A 15,333-nucleotide genomic window follows, 5' to 3' on the forward strand; every position below is an offset into this window, starting at 1 on the left:
ATGAATACCATGAATTCTTACCAGAGATTCCACTGTATGCAATAAAAGAAATGAGGAAGACAACCCACTTCATGTTATATCCCGGCTTTACAGAGGCTGTCACACTAGCACAATATGGCATATAATGTTGACCCAACAATGGCTCCAACGATCAACCAACCTGTCCGCAGACTGTGTCCCTGGAAAATAAAGCTGTTACACTAGGTTGATAACAACATCAACGCGGTCAATGACCAGATGTCTTTGCAGCGTGACATGTTTTGAGGCTCAGAACACTGAAAAAGCCAGCCTGCTTACAAGTTCCAAGAACCAAATGAAAACAACTGCATGCACACATAATAAACTACTTCGCATCCCTTCAGGATATCTTACAGCCAGCCTGCGATGTCTATATACTAAAGCATTCTCACAGCCAGTGAAATAATTTGCTTTTAAATGAACACAATTTCACGGATCTAATTCGTGACAGAACTGGTTGCCTTTGAATAGAGAAGGTGCTTGCGTACAACCTAAGCAAACCGGGTCTTTGTGAGACCAACTGCTGAGCTAAAACTTTCACCAAACACGAAGCCAGCGATCGTCCAACTAGACCTCCCAGAATCTGACTTGGATAGACCAGCAGTGCCCCGGCACCTCTGGCGTGTGCACTATGGCAGAAACGGCAACAATCACAAGTCTTCCACTGCCAAAATAAAACACAGCAGCACAGTTTCAGTTTCACTTCACTTAAATTCTTGCCATTTGTAAAGAGGCCCCACTGCTACTGTGTCACACTGCAAAAAGGGCAGTGGAGGCATTTAAAAATTTTGGAGCAATCTTTGAAATTCTCAGAAGTGTGTGCAAAGCAAAGCACTTCACGAGACAGTAAAAAAAAAAACTTTTTCATACCAAATGTATATTCCAGGAATCCATTCAATAAAATTTCTGTGATGCAAATGGTTTTTGGCACAACTTAAGGCCATTCCTTAATCTGAGTTTTTAGACAATTCAAATAATTTTCCTGGTCCCTTGAAAGCCAAATTAATGACATTTTACTATAATTCACATAGGTCAGCTCCTCACTCCCTTTCATTTGTGCAATAGTGCTTTTATGGTACTGAAAGAATCAATGCCTGAATGGGCAGTAAGGTAAGTAAATGAACAACTAAGAGCAGGCGACTGCGTGAGTGAGTGAGATTGGTAGAGTGGGTGATGATTGGCTGAGAGAGTAAATAGTAAATGAACCGGAATAAAATGAACTTAAAATAACAAGCATGAACCTAATAAAGACTGCTAAGTTAAGTTTTGAGCTCACAAACAACACTCGAAAGCTACCTCAGTTGAGTGCCTACCTTTCCACTGAGACACGAGGGTTCTTGATAAAGGACAGCCGGTAGAGGAAGCGTAGGAACTTTTCAAAGGTGCGGAAGAAAGGCCAGTGGGACAGTAGGCAGATGGACTTATTGGCTGAGAAAACCTCTTCTTCGATTGGCTGAGGCTGGCCCGACCTATTGCTGCTACTCAGCTGGGCTCTTTGAGCATCCGTCAGCTGTTCCTCGGGAAAGCGTTCGTAGAATGTGATTGATGCTCCATACACCTGCACAGCCACACAGTACACAGATATGCAGAAGTTTGTTCCCACAGACTGCAAACAGCAGGGTTACAACAAATTCTTGTCCAACTTTTTCTTTTTTAGGCAATAGTCAGAGCTGCACAACTGAGACCAGAAGTGGAATCCATTTCTCGCTGCCCAGAATTTTTTGCTTTCAGGAATTGGAGTGACACAAATCTAGTGAGAGGCAAACCACACTGCTAAGACAAGTTTGAAAGACAAGACAGATAAGAGAAATAGGACATCTTTTTTTTTTAGTAATATAACACAGTCAAAATAAAATAATACATGTTCAAATGCAATTGCATCTGAAGAAAAAAGTATGTTTGCCCAGAATGTTCCATGTATAAACAGAGTGCATAGAACAAGAAAAGCTAGTACCTGTAAAGTGGCTATACAAAGATTATCAATGGGCCTCAACACTTCCTTATGTGCTTCAACACTTCCTTCTCATTAGGGGGTAAATTACAGTAGCCGACCGTAGGGACTCCAATAATTCGAACTTGTGTGATATTTCGGACTTCATTCAGGAACCATTATGCGCTGTATAGGGACGTGTACATTTTCACGACTGATATTTTAGACCATATGGGGTCCAAACATCCACTTTTTCGGACCAAGTTTGGCACCAATTACTGTGCATATCGTTTTTTGGCCGAGGGTTTTTTTTTTCTTGGCATGAAATAGACGTGAGCGGACATTGTCGTCACAAACAACCCGGTTTTGTGCGGCCATGAAAATTTAGGTGAGGCAAGCCATTCAGATGGACTAGCTTGGCTCTATGTGCATCGTTGCCATTGGAAGCAGTGGCAGTAAAGGTATGCTCCGCCTTGTCATTGCGGCAGCCTAAAGCGCGCAACCGGATAGACAAACGGAGGGTGAGCACTGTTCGCTGTGGTACGCTCCGACCACCATGGCTGCGACAGCGGAGACGCTGCCGCCCACAGGGAACAGCGGAAATGGGGGCCAGTGCATTCACGTAGGCTCTCATTTCTTTTTCCCGTGAGTTACATCTCGCGATCTTCACTACCGTCGTTAGCCATGAAAATGAAAACTGCGTGGCATGAGCATGACTTGTGCAAATGGCAAAATGAAAGCTTGACTGGCCAAGATATTTTAACCGGAAGGCTACCGTGGTTATAGCTTAGCACGGAAGGCTACCGTGGTTATAGCTTAGCACGGTCCGCTTCTGCGGGGCACTACTGCACATGCGGTGACTGCCTTGAGCGAGTTGCATGCTTCCCGGTGGCACGCACCCCTACCTCATCGACTCCAGTAAGCGCGCCTGCACTCGCAGCTGGGCCCACCGTATCGGACAGCGTTGGCGCGTGTGCATGGGCGGCATGCAGAAGCTGATCACAGTAGCAGTGGTAGCAGATCACGCTATGCTTAAACTCCCTAATATTGACATATAAATGAAACATGGGGTGCGGCAAAGTTCGCGATTTGTAAAGCTATCTTTCACAGAAAAGTGATTTTTTTTTTTCAAGTTCACAGAGTTTTTGGACTGTTTGATTATTCGGACCATTCCGAAAAAATGGTAGGCAGCTATATGTACCAAGGCTGACATAAGACTGGCTAGAGGAGTGCTACTTTCAAACTAAAAAAAATAACAAAGCTATTCTAGGAAATGAGGCATTAGATAAATATTGTCACTACTAATGCAAACTCATGAGTGAATCTTTACAAAATTATGAGTTAAAAATGAAGCTGCTTTTGACTGACACATTACTTCTAGTTAGTGAATACCATTTCTTTAGGCATGTAGAAACATCAAACTGTGCATGCATACATTTCTTGCGAAAAAAGTTAAATGTAAGCAATTTTATGTAAAACAGAGTAGCTTCAATTTGTGTCGAAGATAGCCAGTGTTTGAAAAATGATGTATGAGTTTGATAAAAACAATCCTGACATGGTGTAGCATCTCCAATTAACTGTGGTCCTTAGAGAGAGACACTAAATGTTAAAGTTTTTGTTTCAAATTTAAGTGACACTTATACAATAATTGTAGAAGCATACCTTTTTGCCATTATACAGCTGTCTGCCCTATTCTGGCACAAGTATGCAGCATCACAGCAATTCTGTACAAATGCTTGGCCCAAAGTCGAAACTATGCTTTTAAAAAGCCCATATTCATCTAAAGTAATCTGATATTTCTAAATCTTACCACTACTTCATCGATACAAATAGATCAGGAGCAGAGAGGATATGCAAGGAACGATCCATGCCAATCCTTCTTAGTTTGCAGTACCGTCGCCCTGTGGTCTCGATTTCATGCAAAGCACCAATAGAGTACACTTCGCACAGTATCCTTAATGACACATCCACAAAGCACAAAACATGTTGAGCATACCTTGTCAGCCGAGCCGAGGGTGAGCACAAAGGTGGAGAATGTTGGCCTTGGCTGGCTGGCCTTTTTTGGCCAGGCCTCCACTGTGGCTCCCATGGGAAGGCAGAAGAGAGGCACCTGCTCAGGCAGAGGAAAGCTTGCATAGTCCTCCCTTGGGAACCGTTCCAGCACAGCTAGGAAAGAAGCACATGACACAACGTTGAACAAATTAGAGGAAACACTAAGTGCAGCTACACTGCTGCAGTGATGATTGAGATCAAGGTCTCAAATCTGTACCAGTTGGCACCGGTGAATACTCTCAAGGATAGGTTACATGCAACATAAATAACTAAGAAAGTAAACTGAACAGCCACCCTTAGCACAGTCAGTAGAGAACCCCACACAAAATTTGAAGGTCACAAGTGTAGACCAATTTCGCCAGAAAAATAGACTGAAAAATTGTTCAGCCTTTACGCCTTTTCAGTCAGTCAGCTGCCTCATAACGCTTCTTGAAGCAATTTTCAATTCTAAAGCAAGTTTTGAAGACGAAAAGACTGAGGTATGATTACATACCACATTTGAGGTCGTCTTAAGATGCCACTGGTAACAAATGCATAGTCCTTTTTTACTACAAACCCAGTGGGTTTTTTACTACAAACCCAGAGCCATTCTGAGTTCAAATTTATCCTTTGTATGCGAAGCTGGTATTGTTGGATAAGCAATGCAGGCTTGCGATTTGAGGTAGTGTTTCACTAGCCTACATGCCCCTGCAGACTGGGAAGCATCACCACCTCATAGCCTGCTAGCTATGCACTGTTTTTCCACTACCATCACTGGCTTAGGGCCGTTAGAAGGTTAAGTAGGTTTATTAGCAGCGTGAAGGACAGTGTGACGAAAGTGTCCATGAGCATCATGCAGACATATCATGTCCCGACTATTGCGAAGACCAAGCGGCAGTTCCATTGCCACCAACAACATGAAGACCACATGTTGCCCCGCGTTCTCACCCAACCCAGAGTGACAAACCAGAGTGACAAACCAGCGATGAGATGTCAACAGAGTTCCTAGTCCAAACCTTTCACAAACATTTTTGTCTGCCAGCTATCTGATTTAATTTGCACTACTTTTTTTAACAACGACAGCAATTCCATTTGCAAAAACTTTTTTTTGGGGAGCGCCACATTTGCACTAATTAATACTGTTAAAGAAACTGTTTATGTGGAAGAAAATGCCAACATGATTTTTGAAGCTTCACTACACCAGCCAGCTCGAGCCTTCAGCATTAGTGTCGGTGGGTGTCAGTAGGGTCAGTGGCAGGCGGTAGCTGGCAACTGACATGGCTGAGCACTAAGTGGTCGTAAGGTTGCCTGATATTACGTTTGGCAGGAGCTGCCAACTCGGGTCGCTCCTTTCATATGGGAGGGTGATATCAGAATCAGCCTGCCAGAACCCTTTGCATTCACGTTACCCCTAGGACATGCCGGCATGTCCATACGGCTTAGTTAAAGCAAGACTTTATATCCCCTTCAGGCACCAATTAAATTTTCTGAAAAGAAAAACATTTTCTTTGCACTATGCGTGATCAGTAGATCTGGCAGAATTCAAATATAAAAGATTAAGCAAAAATGTTTATATATTCCGAAACATTTTATTCGCGTACAGATATGTGGACATGGCGCCTCAAAGCTGCTACATGAATGAAAACAATACTTTTCTGCTTTTTCTAATTATTCATTAAGCACGAATAAATGTTTTCGTCTGAGAATACCTTGATGACATCAGGATTGGGACACTTGCACGCAACCAGCCTATTACATACTGCTCTTGTACAAAATAATGGAGCGCTGTAGACAGAATGTCTGCTGAAACATTTTTTTCTGTGTCTAAGATAATGAAATCTGGCATGCAACTTCTAAATTCCCTTACTGACATATTCACTACAATAAATAGCATTATTAGACATCGGTTTAGAAAGAGGCATGCGAAATTGAAGGGCTACTAACTCGTCCCACCGTAAAACGTTGCGACATCCATCTTTACTTGATGTTTACAAACACATTTCGCTGTAGCTGCAGAGATGGCGCCCCATACTTGACAGGGCAAGTCGTAAGTGTTACAGGCGCCAAATTCAAAGGTGGGAATTCACCCTCCGTGCAAGGATATCGAGTCCACTTAAGTAAACGCAGCACCTGAAGGGGATATGTGGGCTGGTTGCTTACGCTCTCGCGTAATACCCTTAAAGGCTGAGTTTGGCCACAGGTGTAGCCAGGCAAAAGAAGCTTCCGCTTCCATCCAGGTTTAACCAGAGCTAAACCACAGCTAATTTTTAGCAAACAGTATTGTCCCGATAAATCACCAAAAAAAGTCAGCATTAATTCACAGTAAAAAATTATACTGGCCATAAAAACAAACGAAAGAAAACTTACGTTGTGAAATAAACATAACAAAGAAAGATCAGCTCAATTCCTGAAAAGTAAAAACTGAGAAGCCCAACCACTACATATGACTTATAAAGGGTTCAGTATTTGTGAAATCTGTCTCTGCTTGACAGATCAAGAAAGGAAATTTCACTATGAAACAGTAACCGCTCCTCAAGATAAACTAGTGGAATCTGCTGTCTAGTTATTTCTCTGTCTTTGTAAAAGAAAAAGAAAGACAGACCAGCTTTGCCCAGAATAATATGATTTCAAATATAATCGCTTTGCCATAGTACTGATTAGTTTAAAAGGCACAAATGATTTTTCCACGACTCTTGGAAATGGTAAGGAAACCCACTTCTGAAAAAAGTTCATTACTGACACAAGAGGCAGATTAACACAAAAAGAATGCACTGTCCGAGAGCCTTGAAGCAATCATTAGTGATCTGGAGCATTTTAAATTTAGGCATGGTTGCCACACACTACAATGGTCCTAGTTGTATGCCTTAGAAGTTAGACCTGAAAACATATCATGCACAAGCAGTAAAACAAAATATTATTTAAGAAAACTGAAAGCCCGTCATAACAATAATATATTGGCTCACAGATTGACATTACGTTACAATGTTGATTCAAGAATGGATAATATGGAAAAGCAGAAAAATAAGAGTAGTAGTAAACTATAAAAATATATTTTGAAAGTTTGACATCTGTTTCCAGTCCACTTCTTTTGTAAACTTTATTGTAAACTGGTAAACTTTCTTCAGTAAAATATTCCACGACTTTTGTTTAACTGGCTATCATCCAATCTACAAAAGTTTGGAATAATCCTGCTTGGTTTCTCGAGTATGCACAAAAGAAATTTTCACTGGATACCAAATCAACCCATGGTCAAGTCTGTGTGGCTTCTTGCTTAATCCTCATCCATAATACAGTTGTCAAACTAAAGAAAACATTTAATTTTAGAACAAGTGCATAGTGAAGGTCCAAATCTTTCCAAGCTAGAGTAATAAGCTAAATGGGGCTAGCCTTATTAAGAAAAAAGAAAAATGACTTGGAAAGCCGAATCTATAGAAAGCTGTGAAATCCATTACACACACCTGCAACATGATGACAAGCTTATTTTTCACTCTTGGAGTTACAACCCTAAGTAAGATTTTTCTTCTCATAGCCCTGAAAGCAGCAATGCCCCATGTTTTACTGAAAAATGGATCTGAAGATCACAATGACGCACTAGGTAATTCATTTTAAAAGTAAAAAATTGTAAATTCTTACGATGATATACTGGATCCTCAAATATAAAACATCTGAATTCTCCAAAATCTGTTCTACGAACGTGCGGTGCACGTTCGTAGAACAGCTGCACATATTTTTTTGAGGCATATATAACGCTGAGGTGCCCCAGAACTTCGGCATTTAGCTACAAATCCTAAAGTTGCAGGTTCAAATCCCAGGTGTGGCGCCTGCATGCAAAATGAAGGCAAAATTCTGAAGCCCGTGTGCTATTTGATGTCAGCACATGTTATAGAACCCCAGGTGGTTTTGAATTAACCCGAAGCCCTCCACTATAGCGTCCCTCATAGCCATATGTCACTTCAGATGGCTAAACCTCCCAATTTACAATTTCCTTTACAATTTTTTTTTTTCCAGAGGTGCAAATACTTACTGCGTTCCTTTTATCGCAATTATATTTTCCCAGGAGGGTCAAAGCAAGTAATACAGTGATGACAACCCGAAGAGCAACTTACCAGGCTCGTAGCAAATGAGACTAGGTCTGTTCATGGACTTCTTGTAACAGAGGAAAACATCTGAACCAACCTGTAAATTCAAGCCAATACAAAAATGAACAGAAGGACCACTTATAGGGCATACCATATTACTGCACCGAATATGAGCACTATTTTTTTAATATGATCCAAATGCACCTCACAAGAAACTGCAGTTATATGACATGCTTTGGCCAATATCAGAATACAGACATAAGATTTGGCTGTTCTCAATGTGAAACTATAGATTGCATAAAGTTTTGGCCCAAATTTTTATTTATACAGGATTAATTCAAGGCCTGTTTACGAAAATATGCTTAAAAATGAATACGCTGTGAATTCAGCACAAAGAAAATTAGAACATTCATTATCAGCTACCAGGGGCACTGCTGTGCTTCATCAACACAAAAAAGGAAACGTGAAAAGCAGGCTTCTGCAGCAAGCACTGATATGACAGCTTTCTTTTCTTGCGTTCATGTTTTAGTAACAGAAAAATAAACTAGCTAGAAGGTGTGGGAACAAAATTGTCTTTTACTTCAATGCAACATCCTAAATTCATGATTAGAATCAAAATAGTAGACAGAGAGAGGACACAAAACAACTGGAGAACCACTGGTGCTATCGTTACCTGCCTGCACCAGCCATTTCACTAGCAATAATGAGTGAAAAAAGTAGAGTATAACTAGTACAACTAAAAACCTCCTCAGAGTTCAATGTAACAGAGGTGCACTCTTGCTTGGGGACGGGGCTATTTGTCCCTTCATTACTGTTTTTTTTTTTTTTTTGGCGAGGTTCAGATCTTCCACCAATTTCTCATATCTTACGAAGTCGATCACCACGTAGCGCTGGACGAATAAATCAAACCATGCTCGAAATAGACTAAACTATGAGGCCAATGCTAACAAAGAAATTCTCATGAGTGAATCTGGCTTGTTCTTATCAATACATCACCAGGCTCTAGCCCATCTTTTATTTGAAATAGGATTTGTGAGGTTTTCTAGGCTTTATCGTAGAGCTTTCATCAGCACGCTTTTTCTAAGGATATAGTATGTGAATGTGCTTGCCGTTATGCCATAATTTCCCTCAGCTTCAATTTCTGGATATGGGCCATTTCAAAAAGAAAACGTTCCTCATATCACTCCATAATAATGAAGCACCACAGCTACAGTAATGCAAATCTTGCCAACATCACGTTGGCTTTTGAACTAAGCATGCAGCAAGGTATAGAAAATAAAAAGCACTGACCATGCCTTTGTTGAGATTGCGGTCAATTTTGCAGTAAGCGTGGGGAGGTGTCTCACCCTGAAACCAAAGCAGGGAAAGTTGCATGAAGTTTTGTAAAATGTTTAAATGAGTGCAGTTGCTGAAGCAAGGCAACAAAGAATATGCAATCAGAAGACCTAGTAAAGCAACAGCACAAGTACTCCAGCTCTGCATACCTCGAAATCTTGCACCATTCTATACACATATTGCACTTATTCTCAAGCTCACATGTACTACTTTCTAACAGGAAAGTCACAGCCTGCCTTCATCACTCAGAAATGTAAATACAGTAGACTCGTGTTTTTACAAACTTCAAAGGAGAGCAATCTTTGTTTCAGTTATCAAAAGTACACCTTAATATGATCCAAGACTGAATGCAACTTGCTCTGTGGATACCTATACACACACAGTATTCTAGAACTATTTCTATATGCAAACATAACTAGAAGCGTTAGCATAACATAAAATATTGGTGAAAGGCACTGATATGTTTGCTCAATTAGCAGCCTCCAGATGCTTGCAAGATTAAAAAAGTTATTAATAGTGCCCTCCTTCCTACTCAAACAGTCCAAATCATGTGACTGGGGAAAAAATGCTGAAAAACAAAAGATTTAAAAAACTGTTCTCCACCGCAACAGTAACAATTTTTCACCCATCTGTTATGCTGTACAGCATGCCCACTACTTTGATGATCAACACAGGACTGATGAAAATTAGTAAGGCCTTTTGTGGCCTCCTCCACAGCAGTGGTTAAGCCTCTCCGTAAGCACCGAGTCCATTTAAGGAGGCTTCGACACACAAATCACAAGCAGCCCATTATTAGTGCCTATTTTCGACGTTCAGGACGGTACGCCCAGATGCATGAGAAATGCACATTTGAACCGGAACAGCAGGACACCTTATATAAAAAAAAAATCTGCAAGGAACTAATCAACATCGGGAATGGCGTGAGCTATGTGGCTAATGAAACAAAAAATAAAAACAAAAACAATGCAATAATCAAAATCCGAAAAGGAGTGGGCTTGCCTCGCTCAAACATAGGCGCAAGCTGATTTTGATTGGAGCTGTAGAAAAGCTGAAAATAAAGGAACAAAGTGGCAACACGCTGCTGTGAGGGCTTGGACCACTAATCAAATGTCCCCTTTCTTTGGACTTTGTCCGAGTTAGCCAGATGGAAGGGCTGATTGTTCATGTCACATGGCACCGCAAACCAGACATATCCACCTTGGCACAATGCTTTCTTTACAGAAGCATTGGAACGAGACAAAAAGTATGAAATAGGTGAATTAAGCTCAACTGGAGTACAAGTTAAGTGACTTTAGATGCATTGGAGATATAGCTGTCCAACCAAAACATTCCTGTTTGAACTAACCAAATGAGCAACTGATCAATTTGCGTTCTTGCAAGCCTTTTATTGCCCTTCTTTTAATCTCCTCCACTGCCCAATAAATCAGTTCGTGCAAGCGTTTATTTTGTCATTCCAAGTAATGCAAAACTATTTCTGATACCCAGAAACTTGTCAGTGACACATTCTAGTTTTCCGTCAGGTTGACACTTAAACGTCTGCCTGCACGAAATAACATGAGCAGGCAAGCACAAACTAAGTGCTTGCCTTGTTGGCGAGAATGACGCAGAGGTCAGTGACAACCAGCTGATTGCATGGGGCATTCTCAGATGCCCTGCGGAAAGTGAGGAATGTTCGAGAGCCACTGTTGTTAACATTAGCCGGTCGTCCATAAGGTGTCTTCTTGAGAACCTCGCTGTCAGCCATGACACGTTGCTTGTTTTCATACAGGACCCTGGTCCAGGAAACAAAAAATAAATAAATAAATATATATATATATATATATATATATATATATATATATATATAATGTATAAATGCAAAAAGTTAGCAACTCAGGAAATGCATATATTCCCATGAATTTTACTTTTGGTGATGACACACTGCTATATATGCATCAACAAGATATACTGGCTGCCTGCCTGATTTCATACGAGGTCTACATTTAATTCAGGCTATTACCCACTAGGCAATGCTTTTTAGACTTGGGGTGGTACAAAAAAAAAAAGCCACATAAAAGATAACTAGTACCCTCCAGCGCTTCTCATTCACCCAATGCAGGCACTTTACAAAATTTAAAAATTTACACTGTGCAACTTCAAACCTTCAATTCAGTTCAAATGCACTCAGAGAAAGGGATCGCCTGTTTGAGGAAACTGGTGTGATGTTAAAAACGCTCAATTCACAGAAAAGCCCGAAAAATAAAGCTCGAATAGAAGTAGTAGTAAAAGCTAGTTGCCTCAGACCAATATTTCTGAACTGCCCACACTATTAGCAAACATGCATATCTGTGTTACCAATCCAGGTAAAAAATGTTTAGTAATGTCTTTGTATGGCTTTTGGATTTTTTTTCCTCTCCACTTACCCAATGTCTACAAGTGGAGGCTTATCCCTGCCCCGACGGTAGCAGAGAAATATGCTGGGACTCCGCAGGCTGCCATGATTAAGGTCAGCGGGGAATCCTGTAGGGGTGCATTCGATGCATTCGAATCCAGGTGGGGGCACTTCACCCTCTGTGCGCACAATCACAGCAATGTCTGTCACGGGCATCCGCCCAAAGTTGGCCCGTGGAGACTGCACTGCCGAGAAGTCCTCCTCCAAGGGCCGTGGGTTGGCAGGAAGCCCAGCCACCACAAAGTAGTCGGCCACACGCTTTTCCTCCATGGTGGTGCGGGGCCTCTGGCACCTCAGGTGAGAGGCAGCACGATGTGCAAAGTCTTGCTCCGTCCCTCTGGCAGCAATGTCATTTCCTGAAGGTGCGAGGCCAATTATACAGCAGCAGCCAGCATTACGCTCCATTTAAGCATCTTTTTAAAATAAAGTAACAACATCTCAGACCTGCAACTCGTGACACCTGCACTCCAGAAAGCAACTGTGTATTAACTGAAGTTCCTACATAGAATACTGCCAAGAGCAACAAGTACCACACCAGTCATCATCATCATCAGCCTGACTATACCCACAGCAGGACGAAGGCCCCTTCCATATTCCTCTAATTAACCCGGTCCTGTGCTAGCTCCATCCATTTGACCCCTGCGAACTTCTTAACCTCATTCACCCCCCTAACTTTCCGCCGTCCCCTGCTATGCTTTCCTTCTCTTGGAATCCAGTCTGTTACCTTAAGCGACCATCGGTTATCCTCTCTTTACACTGTATGTCCTGGCTAAGCCCTTTTATGTCAGTAACTTGCTGACCCACTCTGCACGTTTCCTATCTCTTAATGTTACCCCTTCCATTTTTCGTTCCATAGCCCTCTGCGTTGTCCTCAACTTATGTAGAACACTCTTTGTTAGCCTCCATGTTTCCACCCCATATATGAGTACAGGTAAGATGCAACAGTTGTATACTTTTCTCTTGAGAGATACTGGTAAGCAGGTAGTCATAACCTGCGAGAGCTTGCAACACCAGTGACAATTCTTTTTTAATGAGCCAGAACTCCTGATAGCACACCACTCCTCCCCACTGTTTCTCCATTCCCCATGCATATCTCACTAGCTCTGTAGTCAAGGTTCTTACTACAGGTCCATTTTTCATAGCTCTATATTGTACACCCATGGACAAAAGTAGTATACTCCACGCGAACCGTAACGACCACATTTTTTTTTTTTTAATAAATAGATGTGCCAGACAAAATTGCTTGGACAAGATGGCAAGTATATCAAGGAGGGTACACAATGCATACCTCAGAAATAACTGCTTCTCTGTCGGGAAAACTCTGGCGGGCAGTTTTCTCGCTGCACGTGGAGTATACCACTTTTGTCCACAGGTGTACATTCCATGTCACATTAAAATATATGTGGATTCGAAGCAGAGCTTCCAAAGCTACTAAGCAAAAAAACCTTGATAATAAATAAACAGCATATTAAGTAATCAGTTTATGAATCAAAGCACTAAGAAAGTAAGGTTATGCACAATGATTATGTTGAATAGTTGGCCAGAAAAAAGCTAAAGGACCTTGAAAGTAGATAAAAAGGCCCGAAAGAAGCTGAAAATATTACTGCACAGATGTTGGACCAAACCAAGAAAACACACATAAGAATACCTCAAAGGGAGTAAGTGCCACACAGCCAGCATTATAAAAGACAGTATCACATAAAGGGACCAAACACTGACCAAAATGTTCACGAGATTATAGTGGAAATTAAAATTTTCATTTCAAAGTATATATATTGAGCACTCCAATATACAAGAAAAATGAGTTCACAATTTTAATATAGCATTGAAAACAAACTGAAGTGCCATCTTGCGGCGAAATGCTGCCATTACCGGTGCAGTGCAATGACCACATATCTGGAAAAAGCTACTGATTTCCTTAAGTGCACTGTTTTCTTCTTTAGGAGTGCTCATCATATTTTATTGTATTTTTCACTCTCTCCAGTGCAACCTTCAATAGAAGGCAACACTTCCTTTGCATTGCTGATAATGCGTTCTTAGTTTTTATCACCAGATGGTTCAAATGCTTCGAATTTTTTGGATGAGCTGGTAACGAAAGTCCACAAACTTTCACCTGAGCTGTACGTCCCTCGGATGAAACAGCCTTGAATGTGAAAAATGGAAATGAACATTACTTTATATTAAAAAGGTCTAATAACTGTCTGGCAGTAAGATTTACATAGGTTCTTTTCATGTCACTTTTGTCGACATGCAGTCATCACCTCACTCGCCGACCATCCTTTCACTGTGTTGATGAGCCTTCCTAGATAAGCCAGCTCAGGAGTATGATAAACCAATAGAGAGTGCAATGTATGCATTCATGAGAGCACTTATAGAGGTTGTTCCAGGCTGGCATAAACAAAGATTAATTTTTATGTATAACATACAGATGACACACGGCACTTTCATAGTATGCATCATCTGTTTAACCTGTCCTGCTAAAACCAGAAATGTGGGCATACCATCAACGTGGGATGCAAAGCCAGTGCTCTAAAATATCTAATGTACAGCCTAAAGTTTTGTCACCACAGCCAGTGACCTACACTAAAGGATTTCCACTTTTGATATGCAATGTGAAGTAGTTTTGCCCCATTGTGGTGGTGCATTGGTAAGACGCCCCACTACTGTGCCGGAGTACCCAGATTTGATCCCAACCGCCGCCGGCTGCTTTTCGATGAAGGCGAAACAAAGTGGCGTCCGTGTGCTGTGCGATGTCAATGCATGTTAAAGATCCCCAGGTGGTCGAAATTACTCCGGAGCTCTCCATTACCGGCACCCCTTTTTCTCTTTCCACTTTCACTCCCACCTTCCTCCCTTCCCTTATGGCACGGTTCAGGTGTCCACAGAACAAGTGTGATAGATATTAGGCTTTTCCTTTCCTGTGAACCAATTATTATTATTATTATTATTATTATTATTATTATTATTATTATTATTATTATTAGTATTATTATTATTATTATTATTATTATTATTATTATTATATTCAACTCACTCTTCTCATTCCTAACATGCAGAACTTTTGTCTTCATTGCAAAGCATCATCAAGGTAGCACCAACTTATTATCTACCATGCTGAGTTCATGCTAGACTTATCACACTCGGCAGGGCTTTTCAATGCACCTACAGGAAACTTGCTATGCAAGTGTTCATACTGAGAAAACAGCACAGAAATGATAACAGGCATATCATGATAAAATGATATATAATAACCATGATTCCCTATATATTTTGTAATTGTTTTATTTATTTTTTCGAATACTGAAAAGTGCTTATCTTTCTCAACTTCTGGTATTTCAACACAGTAAAGTTACTATGAACTTACAAGCAACATGTTTCCTTCCCATTAAGCACACCTCACCATTCGGTTTGAAATAGTCTCATCATTACATCCTTTTTAAAGCTATTGGGCCCGAGCACGGACAAGAAAGTAGCCAGGGCACATTTACCTCACCGCAATGTAGTGCATA

General features: G+C 41.0%; 1 protein-coding gene across 7 annotated transcripts in view; it reads right to left on the reverse strand.

The window, feature by feature from the left end:
* The window catches only part of Crag (DENN domain-containing protein Crag), an 84,962-nt gene that overhangs the window by 67,671 nt on the left and 1,958 nt on the right, over positions 1-15,333 (reverse strand). For all 7 annotated transcript variants that reach the window (XM_084593731.1, XM_084593733.1, XM_084593735.1 and 4 more), the window contains 6 exons: positions 11,796-12,180; positions 10,979-11,165; positions 9,349-9,405; positions 8,086-8,155; positions 3,945-4,114; positions 1,332-1,576 (listed from right to left, as the gene is read on the reverse strand). In XM_084593731.1, coding sequence (XP_084449857.1) covers positions 1,332-1,576; positions 3,945-4,114; positions 8,086-8,155; positions 9,349-9,405; positions 10,979-11,165; positions 11,796-12,094 — 1,028 coding nt within the window. In that variant the 5' untranslated portion in view covers positions 12,095-12,180. The remainder of the gene's footprint in view (positions 1-1,331; positions 1,577-3,944; positions 4,115-8,085; positions 8,156-9,348; positions 9,406-10,978; positions 11,166-11,795; positions 12,181-15,333) is intronic.

Source organism: Amblyomma maculatum, chromosome 2 (genome assembly GCF_055883805.1).
Source record: "Amblyomma maculatum isolate TAMU_Amacu chromosome 2, ASM5588380v1, whole genome shotgun sequence".
NCBI lineage: Eukaryota > Metazoa > Arthropoda > Arachnida > Ixodida > Ixodidae > Amblyomma > Amblyomma maculatum.